Here is an 18,344-nt window from a genome sequence, read left to right as displayed (position 1 = left end):
TACACTTGATGGGCGCTGCCAATCCTTACCGATTTCTGCAAGAGGCTGACAAGGAAGCCGCTGTCGGATTGGCTTTTCGCTTTGCCCAGACGACCCAAGATGGAAATGGCGCCAGCGCCTGCACTACTGGCCAAGTTCAGCCTGTTCAACTCTTCCGCTGGTTCTGTCAATCTCCGCTGGGAAAAAATTGTCACAAATTGATTTGGCAAAAGCATCTGATTTGACCATCTATCTTCTCTACGCTTTCCGGTTTCGCAATCGTAAGATATTCTTGGGAAATGTCTTTGGAAAAAATCAAACCGCATCCAAGAATATGACTGAAGTGTCCAGAATTATCGCCAAAATGCTGTACGAGCAGAAACACGGAGCTTCCATTGGTTCCGGCGCAATCGCGTTGAACGACACCCTTTGCGAGAATCTTTTCGCCTCAGTGTACGTTTGCGTGCTAAACGGTAATAATCATTAATTTTGTATTAGCTGAATTCTATCATATGTTATTTATTGATTAATTTCTTTTATTATTTTAGGAATTTTCTTGATTATTGTTGGACGCCCTGGATCATCAAAATCTTTGTCAGTGGAAATCCTCAAGCTTGTTTTTTCTCCTGGCAACCATACGCTACGGCACAGTTTAGGAGATTGCCGCCCATCACTGAACTTTATTTCCAGTGCTCTCCACGTTCAACATCTTCCGGATTCAAAGCCCTTTTTGAATCAACCCAGCGACTCAGTGTTGGCCCGAAGACTATGCTGGCCATGGTTGTGCTGGATGAACTCGGCCTGGCCGACATGTCGCCAGAAAAACCAATCATAGTGTTGCACGTCGAACTAGAACGCCAATCATTTTTGACATCCGGCGAAAAGCAACAATCCCCCTACTCGGTAGTTGCCCTCAGTAATTGGGTGGTGGACGAGAGAAAATGTTAATTGATTCTTTCAAGTCATTGCTGCCGGAAATGCTCGGTCCAGTTTTACAAGCAAGTCTAGTTAGCTTACGTTTAAGCTTGGGCCAGTTCTACAGTGGTGTACCTGTACGGACGGCCCTGGGACTGCAGAGCAATCAACTTTTGATTTATTACTGAAAGGTGAGCCGAGTGTGAACTATTTACAGGAAAAGCTGACAGTTTATTTATTTATTTATTTTTTTAAATAGAGCGTTTGCTGGCACAGCTAATGAGGAACCTAATTACCTGGAACGTGGTCGATGCCGTAAGCGACGCAAGCTTCGATTCGTCGTCGTTAATAGAAGGCTTGTGGGGTGTTTTCAAACACAAAATCAGCAATCCACTTGTTCATCTTTTACTCGTCAGTGACTTCTGGTGCATTTCTGACCAGCCTTCAACAAAGCTGTGGTGTGATTTCGTCAACACCAACTATCCTCACCGACTGATGTCGCTCAATTCATCCGATTCCCTTGTCCAAATGCAAATCGTTTTCCGCACTTGCACGCAACCCTTCGGTCGCTTACTGGCGTCTTTCGACATCCATCTCAATGGACCGTTAAATTCGCTCCTTGATCGTGTCGCTAAAAGCGAAGATGCAAAATCCCAGGAAATTACAGAAGTATGGCTTAAATTCGTAACATTTTTGATAAACTAAAACTAATTTTCATTGCGTTTTTATTTAAGGCTTATTCCCTAGATTGGTTTTTACTTCGTATCCCTCCACATTTAAACCACTGCTTGAAAAAACTGCCCTTGTCGAAGATGAGTTATATTGTGTAAAACATGTCTGAAGACCCGAAGAATTTTTTCATCGAGTGGGAACAGCGCGAAGCTAATATGGTTACTGCTCTTGAACTGGTCAGCATTGCGTCTTTCGCCGAGGCGGATGTGATCTATGGTGACATTTGGGGCAGTGCTACTGGTCGGATGCGTAACTGGACATTTCTCACAAAGACTGGGACTCGTTCGTCACTCGCGTCATTGGCTTCTTCAGATTCTTTCAATTCTCAAGGGAAATCTATGCAGGCAGTTTCGTCCAATGAAGTATGCATTATCGTTTGTTTGCTGTTACTTGTTCAGTGTTGCAATTACTTAACATTCTGTTTCTCTTTAAGGTGAGTCCGGCCCTGTCGAGTTTGTTGGATCGCGTGGGCGACTTGCCATAAGTTTGACTGCGCTTGAGAATCAGGAAATGTGTCTTGCTATTTGATCCCGAGTCGAAAATCTAACTTCCGGATTTGCAAGTTCCCTACTTTCGTCGACTGTGTGCCGACACAATAACATCGCCACGTCTTTCTTTTTCGTCCAGCTCTCTCTCTCTCTTCAATACTCGATCTTTTTTAATATTATATGATTATTCCGCCCAGCTGCCGCGTACACCCAAGAGACTGTTTGAGAAACTGACGGAGTTAGTTGTCACTTCGATCCTTCGGCCAAGAGTTGCTACTGGAAATAAAGCAAGAAGATTCGTACGCCAGGCCAATTAAAACGCATTGCTAAGAGCACGTCATTGAACTTGTGATTCTCCTAAAGAACTTGCTAAAGGCGAATACATTTTGGTTAGCAATCATTGTGAATGCTTTATTTGTTTGTTTTGTTCCCATTATTCTAATTGTTTTTTTTTGCCTCGTTATTCGGCCAATTCAAAAATGATCTACTCTGTAGAACCTTGGCATCCGCCCAATCCCGATTTAATCCGTCCGCTATTCGCCTATTCTCCAGAAAAAAGGTAAACATAGCTTCGTTTCCTTTTCCACAGTAAGTTTGAAAATTGGTTGATAGGTGGCGTGGCGACTAGTTTGTGGTTGGTATTGAAATTTCTTCGATTATCGATTATCGCTATGCCTTTAGTGTTTTAGGTGATTCCAGGTTCTACTGACTTGGACATTTATTATTTAAGTCCGAATGGTCATTATTAAATTTAAAAAAATGTTTAGCTAAATTTCTGTGTCTAACAATAAAAACTTATTTTATTTATTGGGTTCTACTGTCCAGTGCTGCAGTCCTAGTGACGGTAATACTTGTTTAAGGTTCTACTGTCCTATCTTCAAAATTAATAGTAAAAAATTATTTTTAATTTTTGTTTGCTTGGCTGTCTTTAAAAATAGATTTTAATTAATTTGTTCTAGTGCGAAAACAATTGAAATTATGTCATTCTGGCCGCCGTTCTACTGTCTTCTGGTAGCAGTGGCGATAACCGTTTCAAACGCATTTTTTTTATTTATTATATTTTAGTGTCCATTGTCCTGGTTATGATGACGGTAATACTGACCATGGGTTCTACTGACTTTCACTTCACAATTAATACAAAAAAATATTTTAAAATTTTGTTTTTGTGTCCATTATTTTTGTAATTTTTATGTAAAGATGTTGAAATGCCTTTTGTAGGTTTCGAGCGTGCCATTCTACTGTCTTTGGGTAGCAGTGTCGTCTACCCTAAAATAATTTAAATTTTTCGTAATAATTTATTTAATTAAAAAAAAATGTTTCTAAAAAATATATAAAAGTCAAGATTTTGTATTTGATTGGTTAATTGCATATTTCAACGTATTTAATGCATGACAAGATGAAATAGCAATTGAGTTTCAAATTTAACATGTTATTGCAGGTTTAAGTTTCAAGTATTCAGTAGATATTCTTTGACATCGCTTGAGACAACCGCAGTTTTAACTTCACATCAAAGAACTTTCACCAACCTGAGCTGCAACACACCACATTGCAAAACAGAATAACATCAAATAATATGAATTATACACTACAGGGATGTAAAACAAAACCGACACAATATTTTAGTAGACAACTAGTAGGAGTTTAGGGGCCTTGGTGTAGTAGGCAGGAACTGCATACATAATCTTGTAATATTCCGTCCTACAGTGGTGTAGTACTTGGAGACCTCGTTGTTGTGTAGTATGGCAGCGGTGTGGTGGTTTGGTATCAGCCATTTCCAGGAGACATCAGTACACCAGTGATCGACCCAGCCATCAACAAAACACACATCAACATCATCGATATCTAGTCAATGAAACAAACAATTTGAAAATTTACTGTTCTTATCAAAAACCAAAAATGATAGAATTGATCCACAGCTGGGAATAAAAATGAATATCTACCTATGATTAGTAACTGATTTAATACGATGAATAAGGCAGTTGGTGACAAATAGGGGGCTGCAGTACGTTGTAATGCAGTACTTGGACGCTTCGGTGTAGTATTCAACCGCTTCGGTGGTGTATTACGCTATAGCCTCGGTGTAGTAGCTGTGAGAAGAATAGTAATTTGGAGCATCAGTATGGTGAGCTAGAAAAGCGTAGATTGTAGTGTAATGTTAAAGGTTGTACCTTGGAGTTTTGTTAGTGTAAAACTTGGAAGACTAGTGTAGTACTCAGGCGCTTTTATGATGTGACTCGGGGCAGAGTAATACTTCGGTGTAGAAGCTCGAGACAGCATAATTTTCGTGTTGTACTCAGAGCCTTGGTAGTGTAGTATTTAAGAGCCTATTAATGGTACGTGGTGTTGCGTATGTTAACGTTGTGTAGTAAGGCGGCGACGTATTGTACTGTTCTTTCGCTGCTGTCACTTGATATCCACCATACACAGGAAACATAAATACACCCGAGGTTGACCCAGCCATGAACGATGCAACAACCAACAGCAGCATGACGCCATAGTTCACTGGACAATAAATTGACAAATATGCAATAACAATTAGCATACTAACAAAAAAAAAGGTAAAGCTCATTTACCATTCTATGTAAAAGCGAACTAGATTTCATTAATGTGAAGTAGTAATACGACAAAGAATGCAGTTGATGACAAATGGTGCACTGCATTAACTTTTACCGTGTAGGAGATAATCCATCGACTATTTTCTTTCGCCTTTCTCTCCTTTTATCGACTAGACAATTAATAATTTTGATATTCAAGAATGTTATGGAGAATACTTAGGTTCCTCGGTGTAGTTAACTGGAGCACCATACGTTTTCGATGCAGTACGACTTTTCGATTCAAGCTTTTCGATGCAGTACTTGGGAGCTTCGGTGCAGTAGTTAAATGAAGCGTAAGTTGTGGTGTAGTAAACTGAAGACTCAGAGCAGTCTTCAACATAGTACGAAGTAGCAGCTGCGTAGTGATTCGAACCTACTAAGTACTCCACCACCTCAGTTGTGGATGTGAAGCTTGGGGCAGAGTAGTAATTAGGCGCTTCGGCGTAGTTCTCAGCAGCTTTGATGGTGTAGAAAGTTTAAGCCACGGTGTAGTAACTCAAACAGAAAAATGCTTGGAAGTCTCGGTGTAGCAGGTTGACGCAGGACACGTAGTGGTGTAGTACACAGGTGCCTTGGTGTTGTAGTACTTGGGAGCCACCGTGTTATAAGCTCGGGCAACGTACTCCAGGGACTTAGTGAGTCGCGGTTCAGCAGGTGGGGCAGCATACGTAGTCGTATAGCATTTCGACGACTTGGTGGTGTAGTACTTGGAAACCATTTTTTATTAATTCATCTCAACATTAAAATAAAGGAAAGTTGAATAATGGAAACTCCATGTAGAAAACAGATAATTTACCCATGATTGCAAACTGGTGAAACGAAGAAGAATGCAGTTGATGACAAATAGCGCACAGCAGTTGTTGTCGTTTACCCTAGACAATTAACAATTTGAATATTAATATTAAAAATTGGCATATTAAAAAATTAGAAAAATAGAAATTGATGAAAAAACAATACTACAATTAACGAGTAACGGAATATTTACCCATTGCTGCGAACTGGTAATGCGATGAAGAAGGTCCTAGGTACAGGTAGTGTACAAGTTGTTGCCGTGAGTCCGTGACGGTGATGCTCAGTCTACTGATGTCTCTGGCCTTTTCTCTCCTTTTATAAGATTTTTTTTCTCACCCTTTCCTCTTACCCTTCCGGTATTGTATCTGCTTGACAATGGTGAAACACTCGCCGTCCCTTTCTCACCCAACCTCTACACCACTACATGACACGGTTTACATCTCCATGACCTTCGAAAGTGAAGGATATGCAAACTGGCTTTTCCTTCTGCAGGTTATTGTTGCTGGGGATGGGTCTACAGCAACCAACATGAAAATGGAATACCAAATGGTTTTAACACATCCCATTCTGACCCAGCCTTCACACTCCATGACACGTTTAACGGATATGCTGTATAAAAAACTTTAATTTGAAAATTCTTTCGTTCAGCAACTTGTATTCTTAATGACAGCGATCACGTTCATGTACCATCAAAAAAGCTATCAGAAACAAGTCAATAGTATTCTAAAGATTTAAAAAAAAATTAATCGCTTTTAGTGTTCTTAAGTACTTCCGCGTATGACATATTGACATATACGTTCAACATGTATGAATTAATCTAAATTAAGGGAATAAAAATGCTTTAGCTTTGTAAATAGACAATAATTGCAAGTTGAAATTATCATGCTAACAACTTTTAGAAAACTGACTTCCATTATTAAAATTTACAAGTAAAATCATTTTCTTTAGTTTCAAAACTAGGTCAAATTGTAATGAGGCGATGCATAAATAATTTAAAAAAAACATCATTTTACCAGATACAACTTAAATTTTTATTAAATATATTCCAAACATCTTCAATTGCTGTTACATTTCAAGTAACACCACTTACTACTTGCAGCAGCTGCAGGTCAGCTCGAACTACCCTCTCACCAGCTGACTGCAACAAAACCATCTGGATAGCAGCAACACAGCTCACATAATAAATAATAGACAACATGATATTCATTTTAAGCATCAATAGATATACTACATGGTAAACAAATTCACCTGATGAACGTTTATCTTTCACTCAGCAATAGTTTGACTCGTCACATGGGATGGCAACATCATCTGTGTAAATGTGATACTATAACCAGCATGAAATTAACTTCGGCATCAATGGAAATGCTGTCTAAAAACCAAATAAACTTGAAAATTCTTTCATTCACTTGTTTTCTTCATGACAACGATCACGTGCCGTCAGAAAAGCCGTCAAGAGCTACATGAAACCAACGGATAAAAAAGTTAATTACTTACGTTTTATGAAGTACTTCTGCACTTGACGAAACGTCCAACACGAAGCAAGAGACGGCATTTTAGGAAAATGTTCATACATAAAAGTACATACTGTAAATGTGTGGATAAATTGCGGACGTTCGTACCTGTTCATTCACCACACAAAGCAATTCCATATTATTGAAGAATTCTACAGGAATTTGCGCAACACGTTAGGAAAGAGTACCCCGCAATAACTATATACCTTAAACATCAACTCGGCAAGATATGACGCGTTGTCATATCTTAATGAAAATATAACTCCCCTTGCCCCCCCCCCCTACCCCACATAACATTACGACTTAATAGTTCAATCAGGGATATGGAGAGATAGATCAAGTCTATGGATAGGTAAACGGTTGAACTGGAACGAGAAGAGATTTAGTTCAAGTTAATAAGTAAGTAAAACTACACATCAAGTATTACCTTAACGAGGATACAGGTAGTAAGAGACGGCACATCGACATAATGCAGCCGATAAAATACAATTGACAACCACTAGGCAACATCGACTATTTTGCACAACAGTTCAACATAGCAAGAACTGAAGAACACCAACATAGGCAGATCATAGAAGTATAATGCTGAACTGCAAGTCTCCTTAATTCCATTTCAGGGCATCTCTTAACTAGGAAATGACAGCTTAACCACTGCACACCCGATAACACAATTAACAGCTTCAACATCAAACTGACAAATGAATCCTGCAATGCATAAGAACATTAATAAACAAATGACATTTTCAAATAAGAAAAAAAAAGCAGAATTTTTTTTTTAATAGAAAATATTTACATCTCTAAGCTAATTTTGATTTTTTTTACAAGAGCTGTCTTTTATAAAACAAGTATTTGTCGGATGCTGATAATTGCTTCATACTGACAACTTTTCACAAAAGCTGTCATGGAAGCATGAATTACACACAACATAAAAATAGGAATGCTGCCTGATTTACCCTAAGGGTAACTATTTACCTTTTCAGATTCCCTCTTTTCATCTAATCTGTCTTTCAATATGTAGAGACCCTCAGACCTGACTTCATGACAAGTCGGCGATAACGTGCACATAAACACATGAATAAGCTCAGACTACATAAGGCTGTAGATCAAAAAATAAAAACTTGATTACTACTAGAAACAGAATTGTGGGATTTAAATTCAGAAAGAGTCGTAGGATTTAAGAGCTAATCAACACTGTTACTTGCTGTACTGTTCCTAAATAATTTTGCATGCAAGGAACTTAAAACATGCAGCAAGAGACGACATTTTAGGAAAATGCACAGTAAATCACTTAGCAACATGACCAAGTTTAAATAAGAAGCTGTGAAACCCATATATTCCCAACACAAAATATTTACAATTTATCACGTTAAATTAAAGCGGGGATTACCTTTTTTTGACGAACAATTCCAGAATAAAGTACCCAGCAATTACTGGAGTAACCCTTCTCGGCCAGCGTATCGGAACAAGAGAACTACTTATTCGTCTGTCTTCTCAAAACTTTGACAGTTTGATGACCCACCCCCCTACATCCTAACCAACACACTAGAGCTGAATAGTTCAATCCCTAAACACACTGAAATATTTAGCCATCTAGTGACAGCCCTTAGAATCCAAGGACGGAAAATAAACCAAATATTTTTCATCTCCATGAAATACATTTAGTAGATAGAAAAAAGCAATTATTGAAAAATTAACAAATGAGCTTTGTTGGTGGAATAGTTATCGTCAGTCATCACCAAAAAGAAAGGAGGCTTGGAAGTTTTCACACGTGAAGGAAAATGATGAATATCGAACTTGTTAAGCAGTAATAGATGCCCATAATCTAGAATTTCGAGTAGAAACAAAATATGAGTACAAAAATAAACTGTGCAAGCACTAACATCAGTAAAGTAACTTACACTTAAAATGGCGTTGAATTAATTCCATAAACACTAATAAAATTACGAAGAAACATGCAAGAAAACATCCAGAACTTTCGACATGTGCCAGAAACCAATGCGATGCGGCTTAAAAAATATATTCTTATATTAAGGCAGGGTTGTAATCTTAATTATATTGTGATAGTGTTTTGTATTATATTTTCAGGAAGTGTTTTCATTGAAAACACTCGTCAAAAATTGAATCAAATATATCCTTTAAGACATTTGACTGTCCGCCGTTCAGAGAACGGCGTCCTTGCAACACGTGAGGTTTTAGTTTGTAATTGCAATTACTTCACTTGTAATTGCAATTATTTAATTTCCACCCGTGTCGCTCATCAAAGTCTTTAAGGATACAAGACCGGATATTCTACACGATGACTGTAAGCGGCTATTTACGAACGGATTTCTTTATAAATTTAGCTAACAGCTGAAGCGTCACAAGAATGCCATTTACATCAAAACCACTTCATTTATTAAATATTAAGATATAGTTTATAACACGCAATTGTTTCTTACCTAAAGTTCATTTTTTCGTTTTATGAACATGTGCTTAGTTTACTTGTGTTGTAGTTGTAATACGACGAAAAGGCTATATTGCGTAGGTTTCTTTGATTAAGAGTAAAACCCCTTGCGGATATTGTCTTACGAGACACAAATGGCGGAACATTTGTGGGGTGGGGGGGGGAGGAGGGGTGATTCTTTCTTTTGTCTGTAATCTAATCTTTAAGCATAGCCTACTCTATATAGGAAGCCGAAAGGAAGGATATCTCTCGCGTGTTGGAAAAGTGAAGCCTACTTTGCTCACCTTTCCTCCGATTTCGCATCTTCCAAGTGGACCCAGGGGGGCCATCTGGTGAGCGAAATAATGACACGCCCTCCGAAATTTCGAATGTTATGGTTTGGGGGGATTACCCTGTAATTTATGAACGCACCTTTAATATGTTGCCGTGAGGGATTTCATGACAATGTTACATTGGAACGGTGGACATTATTGTTTAGTGAATGGCCCTTCGTAGCCATTTAACAATCATATCGATAGAAACGTAAACAAATCCGTGTTTTCAAATATCGCCACTAGACGATAAATTGGCTCCCGTGGGTCCACTTAGGGCGGAGCCAAATAAGAGGAAGGGAACCCAAATTGGCTTCCAAAAAAAGGCCAATCCTTTCGGCTTCCTATATAGAGTAGGCTATGCTTTAAGCCAGAGGGTAGGTAGGTGCAAAGATAAGGTAAATATGATAGGTGCGCCGTGCGCGCTGTCCCTTTAAGCCAGAAATGTGTTTGAAAAATACCCATATTCGGCAAATTTGTGGACTTGTGTTCTACCATCTGTCAAAACAAACGGCTAGTAAAAATCTTAGAATGACAAATGCAAAATTCTTCTTTTTTGTCCGATTACATACTGGTACCGAGAAATTTAATAGCCCCTGAAACTTGTGTCCGCCACCTGGTGGACACAATTTAGCCAGTTAGTGACAGGCGACAGATTCCTTTATTAGTTTTAGCAGAGCCATTACTTCGTAAATACTTCGTTCCGCAACGTCCAATGCAAATCCAATGCGGACGTTGCGGAGTGCGTTCACTTCGACCAAATCATTTTTGTCTTTTTCCTTTGCGCAAACCACATGGGGTGAGCCAAATAAAAATATGCTGTTCACGGCACCCCTTCATACAGCAACGAGCCGCTAGGGTGTCGGCTTGACCCATACCTTCAGATACTAATAAGGTCTATAATTTTTTTTTTACTTCTGCAGTCAATTCAGTTGGTATTCAGTACGAAAAAACAATTTACCGGATCCTTGTAAATGCCATCTATGGGACTGCAACTGCCGTATAGAACATGGTTCTTCTTCGTAATCGAGAGTGCTTAGCGTCCTTAACCTTGAGCGTACACAAAACAGGAAAGTGGCATGTAGATTACAATTTGTATTATTATCTTTTTCAGCGAAAGCTATCCTGTAGTCGTGTACCTGCACGCAGATATTTTTATTTATTTCGCTAGCCTTTGAATTTAAATATCTTCTCAAATAACTCCGAGCAAAAGAAATCAAATAAGCACTTGATAAAAAACCACTTGAATCATACACTCGGATGTATTTAATTGCTATTTAATGTATTTAATTGCTAAATCCAAACTAAAGAATTATATTTCCCAATAAACCATCAATAAATAAGATTAGAACCTTAAACCGACAAATGAGATTAGAAAGACGTCCCTAAAAATCGATGTAGAACAGGTTGTACCTCGTACGATTATACAAATTTAGCAAATTTAGATTAAAGGTACACGAGACAGCACAAGATGTCTACTTGAACTCACAAGACTATAAAAAAGATTGGATAACGGACAATCTTTTATTTTTATGTAGGAAGGAGATAGACGGGTCACTGTCACTGGTGCTGTTTTCCGAAAAAAAAAAAAATTAACGTGATGAGGTATATCTTAAAAATAAATTCTACTCTGAATACATCTTTGCATCAAACTTTGCTTTTAATTAAAGCGCAATATGTTCCTGTATGGTTCTACAGAAATGATTTTCAAATCACACCTTTTTTTTGAGGAGGTGGTTTTTTTATTAATTCAAATTTCTCAGAGAAGTTAAAAAAGAGACCTGTTGATAGCAAAACCTTGTAGACTTCCTGGGGTATTTCAAATAAAATGTTATCCCAACAGTAACTACAATTTCAGTTTGGTACATGAATCATATTGAAAATCAACTTAGAACAAGAAGGCTATATAATTAGAAACTGGATTAAGTGCTGCAAGTTTTTTTTAGATGTAACTTATAGTTCAATGATTTACCAAATTATCATACAATATTTCATCCATCTTAAAATCATTCAATGTACAAGGAATAGAATCCACAATTGAAGGAGTCAGAGCCAAACCAATTAAGTATGGAGGTTTGTACACGGAACTGTATGTAATAAGGAATTTATCATAAAAACCTTTACCACGTCCAAGCCTGTGCCCTGCTTTTGTGAAAGCCAAACCAGGAGTAAGTATTAAGTCCAAACCTCCAGTCTGTAAACAGTCTTCTCTCTGGTCTATTTCTGAAGGCTGTGGAATATTCCATTTAGTTCTCGGTAAACTTTCCAATTCTTCATATGTGTGCATTCTAATCATTGTCATGTGTCCGTCTGATTCCTGATATCTTTATTACAAAAAAATTCACAATTCAATTAATATAATAAATTTGGAATTCGGAAGATGTTTTCGAAATTTACTAACCTTGGAATGAAGCAGTGTTTCCCACTGTCGAATATGTCTCGTACAATGTTACTTGTATCGATCTCGTCATTCATGCTCAAAAAGACAGCAATCCCACGACTTGATGCATATTTTGGATGTGCCAACACCTGTTTCGTAACTTCTTTCGATTGTCTGGTCCTTTCACTACATTGCAGTTGTTTCAAGGCGATTTTTATTCGTGTACGCAGTGCAGCTTTCGCAGCAAATCTTTCCATGTTGTCAGCAGACGACATTTTCCTACTAAAACAAAACAATCTTGGGTTTGGCAACCAAGTAATACAAAGTAAACAAATAAGAAATTCCATTGGAAAAACAAGGACATGGAAAAACCGAAAAACCAACAATTTGAATAGTAGACAGCTAATAAGTCTTATTATAAATGAAGATAACAGTAATCACCTTTTCAACAGAAAATTATATGAAAAAAGTTGTATTATCTTGGTTCAAAACATTTGAATACATTTGATTACATCAATGTCAACACAAAAAAGTTTAAACTGGAGAAGGATCTTGGTTTGACGGAGAGCTAGGGTGTCTAACCATATTAACGGGAAAAAAGCTCGACTTCAATTTCCTAACTTCTCCAAAAACAAATTTCCAAAAAGAGCCAATAATTAGTAATGTGCTCTTGCATTAAACAAAACAAACATAAAACCAGACCAGAATTTCCTTCTGTCTTCTTGATCACAGAAATTTGTTAAACTGAAAGTGAGAGATAATCCAGCTGGATGAGAAATGATAAACAAAAAAAAAAAAGAAAAAACATGAGTAGTACAGGAATTGAACTACATTTTTCATTTACTTCTTCTTTCCTTGCTTCTTTTTTTTTCTACTTTTTAAACTTGGATCGATGTTCTCCGCCCAATTTCGTTGAACTAATAGATCCGAATACGACTGCTGTCTGTCGGTCAACATCACGATTGGCAGTGGGCGGCCTCTGCCTTTGACGTTAATTCGAAATTCTCTTTCCACAATCTCTTGATGAACTTTGTTAAGCATTTCCTCTGGCCACTCCAATTTTCCATCGGTGTTAGCTAAAGGTCGAACGTTGAAAAGTTTGCAGCTTATTGCAGTAACGGGAACTTCTTCAAGCATGATTTTCAGTCGAATGTAACGACAGTCTACCGCATCCAATGTGCCATAATCGACAAAAAACACCTCCACAATTCCGGGTTGAACAATCCTTTTTATGATACCGCGGCACCATTGTTTGTCAACTTCGTATCTAGATATAAAAAAATACGTAAAATGATAAGCAGGGAATGTAATCATATATAGTTTTCTTTCTCCCATACCTTGCTATGCAGAGATCTCCTGGACTGCAGTTAAGATCGGCAAGTGAAGGCTCTGTATCCATGTAGGCATCGTTTAGCCATTTGGAAATCTCATTCAATTTTTCTGTAAATTTCACATCATGCAAGAAGATCTCTGCTTCCAAATTGACCCACGTCACCAACCCCCAAAATGTTGAGTCAAGCTTTGGTGATTCCGGCAATTTCCATGTCGGAATTTTAGCAACAAGTTTTTGAACTGGCGAAGGTTTGGAAGAGTGAAAAGCTAATCTCATTTCAACGAGCTCTTCGTTAAGGTTGATCCGTGTCACGCCTGGACTTTGTAATGCCCCGGCTTCCACATCGTATTCGTACAAACACATTATTGGAAGGGGCGAACATTTCGACTCTGGACCTCGTTTTAAAATATGAATTACTTCAGATCCCATAAGTCGGTCACGAATACTATTGGAAAAAGAAAATGTTATATAATTTACAATAAAATATTTCTAAAATCAAACGTACTAGTTGATGGTTTCATCTTTCCACTTTCCATCGCTAGTCCCAGAATAGACATCACACAACGAACACATTAGTATTAGGCGTTGGATTTCGTCGAATTCATTTGTCAAAGGGTAAATGTCTCTCGCGTTAACTGTGCGTTGATATCCAGTGTCAACTAAAGAGACTTTACATGAAGGAAAATTTTCCACGCACACAACCTCAGCGCGCCACCACAATTTATCTGCCTTGACGGCGCAACGATAACCAATATCAAAGTCCCCTTGGGAACGTTTCTTGCGTCCTCCGTAGTGTTTCTTAAATTTACAACGCAGATCTTGGAATTGACTCTGCATATCTGCCGTGCGAAAAAAGATGGCGTCAGGAGAGTCGATCCAAACAAAGGAGACCTTGATTGAAGTTTCACAATCTGGCTGCGTTCCTTGAGTACTCATAATATCAGCGTCATTAATGCATTTAACGGACGAAGCACCATCTGGATTTGTTTCTGTCGTGTTAGCATTTCTTTTATCCCGCTGATTGGAAGTAGTTGCCAAAATGGTAGGATGTACCGCTGAGGACTGCATGGTCATTTTTGAAGTGAGATCAGTTAACGTGTCTTGAGCAAGTGGTAGTGGACCGACTCCTGGATTAGAAACACGACGGAAATCTTCAAGAAGAGGTTTGTCCACTGGCGTATTAAGCGATTCATTCTTCCTTGATTGAGATGTCGATGCCTTTCCAAACTGGAATTTGAAGTGTTTCCACGAATTCGGAATACACGCTTCAATATTGCTTCCGTTAGCTGCTTCGTTAACTAAAATTGCCTTGGCCTCTGAGTCTGAAACTGGCAGTTGCGTTGACGAAGAAACGTCACATGCAATGGATTCTTGAGCATTAGTCGCGGAATTAACAGAAGGTAGCAACTCAGTTACGTTGCCAGCAGATAAAGGGTCTCCGACACTTTGTTGGTCAGTAGATGACAGATGATCGAAGCTACATGAAGGGGCATTGGCTAATTGGTTTGATTCGCCGTCTTCGTGTTGGTAGAAATCGCGCTGTCCTTTTTTTTCCCCTCGAGATACTTGGACATCAGTTTCAATCGAAATGGGGTCGGTAGAGATCGGATCGGATGTGCAGATTAAAGGCTGCGAAAGAGTGCTCATCTCAGAAGGGATCGGAGATGCAATAGAGACGTCTGTTGACGGAACACATGACCCGCTACCGACCGAATTAATGGACGTAGACTGAGAAATTCGTCTTTGCGCAGCGAGACTCGATCTGATGGTGGCATGTTCTGGATGGGATTGGTTCTTGCTGGTGGCGACATAATCGTTGTGGGACAGACAGAAATTGAGGCTTGAATTCTCGCCGTCTTTATATCTAAGATTTAAAATATCGATCATTGTCATGTACTATTTAATCAAAACCACTGTGATACTTACAAAACGACACAGGCAGTCAGTTCGTGGTTCAGGCGCCCTACGTCACCGTGCATCCAATGCTCTACAATGACGACTCCACGCAAGTCACGGTAACTGTGTACCATTTCTATCGATTCCTGTGACCATTTGACCATTGGATTACGCCGATTTTGGTAAACCATTGGTGCCCGCGGATTCTTGCAAATGATGCCATCAAGCTTGCAACGTATTGCTTGAGCAGGCAGATGGAAAAACCTTTTGTAACAGGTAATCAAATACTTGGTATCTTACGAGTTAAAAAAAATATATCACTATACCTTTCCGGTAGGTTGAAACAATCGGAAAAGTTTCCCCTTAGACGGTGTCCTGTATCCACGTAGAAAATAAGCACCCTGTTGTGTTGATAGATATCTTCGATCATACATCGATACCATAGTCCACGATATTTGGCAGCACAAATACAACCTAATATTTTATTAAAGATTAAAATTTTAACAACAAATGATTGGAGAAAATATTCTAACCTTTTTGAATTTGTGAAAAACTAAAAGGCGTGCTGGCATTTTCCATCTCAGTCTGTAATTCCTGTTTCATTTGTCGATATTCAGTACATTGTTCGTCCACCACTTGAAAATAGATGTTACTGGGGGATTCTGCTGCAGTCACGATAACAGAAAATTGTTTGGAATGATCGAGTTCTTCAACAGCAAATTTCTGCTTGAATTTCTTTTTCGGTGGTTCAGTAGACGATGGCCGATGTGAGAAAAACAAAGCGTCTCTAACAGAAACGATGTTTGCTGCTTCCCCAAAGCTGATTAGCTGGGCAAGATCAACTTCTAGAACTCCTCCGTGTTGACTGAAAACCTTCATATTCATTAGGGATTGCCTTGTCATCTGCTTGAAAAGAGTGGTTGCTTGAATACTCCAAGGAGCACCCTGAAAATTTTGATTTAGAGTGCATTCATGGGCGAATGGAGGACAATTCGAAAGCTCTTGAGGTAGAATGCGAATAGACGAAGCAGGGATCTTTTCGTGATGCCCTTGATCAATCATGAAAAATTCGTAAAGGATTTCGGGAGGATGATCCCCAATTACCTGGCTTCCACACTGTTTTCCACAAGAGCCACGAAACCAATTGAGACCACTGTTGCAAACGGTATACACGATGCCGGGAGTAATTTCTGATGGAGTCGGATAAGAAGATGCGTTGTCTCTGAGATCTGAAAGGATTCTGTCCAGTCTTGCTTTATCGCAAAATCGGACAATATAAAACTCTCCCGGATCAACGATGTGTGTGACGGTGACGAGAAACGGATCACATGAAACCTCTTGCACATCTTCTCGTGAAAGTTCTAACATTGGTGATTTCGACGTGCCTTGCGAATGCTGCTCGATGATGGTTTTTACTTTAGAGATCCCACTATATTTCAGCGAAACATAGACTTTGTTCAACAATTGCCTGCACTCAGCAAGTTGCTTCGTTTTTACTGATTTCTCCAGCCAATGACCTACGTTAAAGCATGCCTCCAAGTGGTCAAGAACACTAACTTTCAGTTCTTCTGGTAACTGTTCTGCAGATTCTAGTATTGACTTCAGGAGGTCAGCTTGGGATGCCATTTCTTGAAGTAGAGTTTCTTGTTGATCTATTTCTTCAAAGAATTTTTTAACAGAGAGGAAGTCTTCAACCAGGCTTTTAGAGCAGAGGGTAAGACTTCTATCAACTCGTTTCTTGAGTAATGTGAACCTCCTCGAGATTGGATCCTCATCAACAGGTTCAAGATTTGAATTTGCTATGTTTTCCATATTAACTTCTTGAATACTTGCAGTGGTTTCCAACACAACAGCATCGGATTCTTCAACTGAGATTTTATCATCATGGTGATTTTCTTTTGTAGTTTCTGCTCCATTAAACTCTTCATTAACTGACAGCTCACTTGGGTTCTTAGTTAAGATTTTTTCCAAACAGCTACTTTCTTTATCTTTCACTGCATCAAGAGTTCCTTCGTGCGCCAGAGCTTTTTTCTCACAAGCTTCTGCAACCTGTAAAGGTGGAACTTAAGGTGAAAGAAGAAGAATAGTTATTAGGTTTTCTTTTTTGAACTAGTATACGCATAATTACCTTGTATTTCTTGAGTGAGTTGCTTTGAAATCTGGTTTTCTTTTGGGGGAATCAAGTCTGCCTCCAATAGTTGAACAAATTCAACAGTATTCTGTAATTGGTCAGATGTCACATTTTCCCCTGATGTAGATGTGGTACAGTGTGGGGTACAACTTTTGGCAGCGTTTTCAATGGTTTCATGATGATCCGTCTTGTTCTCTTGCTCGACAATTACATCTTCATTTTCGTGATTTGACTCCAATTGCAAAACACATCCTTCACCAGCTGCTACTACAAGTTAACAAGAGTTCCTTTAGATTAAGTATCAAGTTAAGAATTTAAGAAATTAAAATTACCTTCAGAAGCCTGAGATTTTGATGATTCTATTTCTAGAAGCATGGAGTTTTCATCCTCTTCTTCAGAATTAGGGCTACAATCTACTATCACATCTTGTTGAGATTTTTGTGCAGGAACTTCATTGCAAACACTCGTTGCTGTAACCTCATCGATAACGTGCTTTTCACATTTGACGACAATTTCCATATCATCGAGTACACCTGCTTCATTAACTTGACTTTCCATTCTCTAGATTATAAGACTAATAGTAGCACAGCCATTAAGAAACTTGCAAATAGATTTCATACAATATCCTCACGGGCTTACCTTATTCTCACGTGGTTCAGCACCGCATGCTAATGTTAGGACTGATGTCGACTGAATCAACGTTTGAAAAAGTTTGGATCTCGCTGAGTAAAACTGAAGATAATTATTTGGCCTTGGAACCGCGACAATGCCGGATCGCAAACAGAACAGTGAACATTGAAATAAAATATTGTCATTCTCAATTTTGTAAATTTCCA

General features: G+C 38.6%; 2 protein-coding genes and 4 long non-coding RNA genes across 12 annotated transcripts; 2 read left to right on the top strand and 4 right to left on the bottom strand.

Moving 5' to 3' along the window:
• The first annotated feature begins 195 nt into the window (after nucleotides 1-195).
• On the top strand, nucleotides 196-2,514 carry LOC124350458. Its single transcript, XR_006920989.1, has 5 exons — nucleotides 196-452; nucleotides 528-1,085; nucleotides 1,154-1,563; nucleotides 1,629-1,988; nucleotides 2,060-2,514. It is a non-coding gene; the product is annotated as an uncharacterized LOC124350458 (long non-coding RNA).
• A 99-nt stretch (nucleotides 2,515-2,613) lies between these two features.
• LOC124350353 lies at nucleotides 2,614-3,273 on the top strand. The gene is made up of 2 exons (XR_006920830.1): nucleotides 2,614-3,003; nucleotides 3,074-3,273. It is a non-coding gene; the product is annotated as an uncharacterized LOC124350353 (long non-coding RNA).
• A 186-nt stretch (nucleotides 3,274-3,459) lies between these two features.
• On the bottom strand, nucleotides 3,460-6,077 carry LOC124350287. Of its 2 annotated transcripts, XR_006920669.1 has the most exons (7): nucleotides 5,694-6,077; nucleotides 5,505-5,580; nucleotides 4,886-5,441; nucleotides 4,688-4,829; nucleotides 4,283-4,616; nucleotides 4,055-4,201; nucleotides 3,460-3,956 (listed from the first exon to the last, which is right to left on the bottom strand). It is a non-coding gene; the product is annotated as an uncharacterized LOC124350287 (long non-coding RNA). The 2 variants fall into 2 exon arrangements; XR_006920677.1 differs by lacking the exons at nucleotides 4,688-4,829; nucleotides 4,886-5,441 and having other exon boundaries at nucleotides 5,694-6,053.
• A 430-nt stretch (nucleotides 6,078-6,507) lies between these two features.
• On the bottom strand, nucleotides 6,508-9,163 carry LOC124350183. Of its 4 annotated transcripts, none has more exons than XR_006920426.1 (5): nucleotides 8,402-9,163; nucleotides 7,442-7,719; nucleotides 6,998-7,122; nucleotides 6,749-6,872; nucleotides 6,508-6,672 (listed from the first exon to the last, which is right to left on the bottom strand). It is a non-coding gene; the product is annotated as an uncharacterized LOC124350183 (long non-coding RNA). The 4 variants fall into 4 exon arrangements; XR_006920427.1 differs by having other exon boundaries at nucleotides 6,508-6,653; XR_006920430.1 differs by having other exon boundaries at nucleotides 6,508-6,872; nucleotides 8,402-8,836; nucleotides 8,913-9,163.
• A 2,200-nt stretch (nucleotides 9,164-11,363) lies between these two features.
• Nucleotides 11,364-12,438, bottom strand: LOC124349062 (5-formyltetrahydrofolate cyclo-ligase-like). Its single transcript, XM_046799564.1, has 2 exons — nucleotides 12,170-12,438; nucleotides 11,364-12,092 (listed from the first exon to the last, which is right to left on the bottom strand). Exons 1-2 carry the CDS (start codon nucleotides 12,421-12,423, stop codon nucleotides 11,729-11,731), a joined length of 618 nt encoding a protein of 205 aa, XP_046655520.1. The 5' UTR covers nucleotides 12,424-12,438; the 3' UTR covers nucleotides 11,364-11,728.
• Nucleotides 12,439-12,604: 166 nt separating this feature from the next.
• Nucleotides 12,605-18,257, bottom strand: LOC124344286. 3 transcript variants are annotated; one of them, XM_046797792.1, is made up of 9 exons: nucleotides 18,148-18,257; nucleotides 17,841-18,082; nucleotides 17,506-17,772; nucleotides 15,911-17,440; nucleotides 15,704-15,851; nucleotides 15,408-15,641; nucleotides 13,987-15,345; nucleotides 13,486-13,926; nucleotides 12,605-13,415 (listed from the first exon to the last, which is right to left on the bottom strand). In XM_046797792.1, exons 2-9 carry the CDS (start codon nucleotides 18,064-18,066, stop codon nucleotides 12,989-12,991), a joined length of 4,632 nt encoding a protein of 1,543 aa, XP_046653748.1. In that variant the 5' UTR covers nucleotides 18,067-18,082; nucleotides 18,148-18,257; the 3' UTR covers nucleotides 12,605-12,988. The 3 variants fall into 3 exon arrangements, with proteins under 3 accessions (XP_046653748.1, XP_046653758.1, XP_046653740.1); XM_046797802.1 differs by having other exon boundaries at nucleotides 17,506-17,769; XM_046797784.1 differs by having other exon boundaries at nucleotides 17,506-17,775; nucleotides 18,148-18,255.
• Nucleotides 18,258-18,344: the final 87 nt, after the last annotated feature.

This window comes from Daphnia pulicaria, chromosome 1, assembly GCF_021234035.1.
Source record: "Daphnia pulicaria isolate SC F1-1A chromosome 1, SC_F0-13Bv2, whole genome shotgun sequence".
NCBI classification, from domain to species: domain Eukaryota; kingdom Metazoa; phylum Arthropoda; class Branchiopoda; order Diplostraca; family Daphniidae; genus Daphnia; species Daphnia pulicaria.
Note: the sequence above shows the minus strand (reverse complement) of the source record. Positions and strands in the feature narration are given on the sequence as shown.

Coding starts and splice junctions, on each gene's coding strand:
- LOC124349062 (XM_046799564.1), bottom strand. CDS start 12,423: ATGTCGTCTGCTGACAACATGGAAAGATTTGCTGCGAAAGCTGCACTG. Junction 12,093..12,169: donor AAACACTGCTTCATTCCAAG/GTTAGTAAATTT, acceptor TTTGTAATAAAG/ATATCAGGAATCAGACGGAC.
- LOC124344286 (XM_046797784.1), bottom strand. CDS start 18,066: ATGGAAAGTCAAGTTAATGAAGCAGGTGTACTCGATGATATGGAAATT. Junction 15,852..15,910: donor TTTTTCACAAATTCAAAAAG/GTTAGAATATTT, acceptor ATAAAATATTAG/GTTGTATTTGTGCTGCCAAA. Junction 13,416..13,485: donor GGAGATCTCTGCATAGCAAG/GTATGGGAGAAA, acceptor TTTTATATCTAG/ATACGAAGTTGACAAACAAT.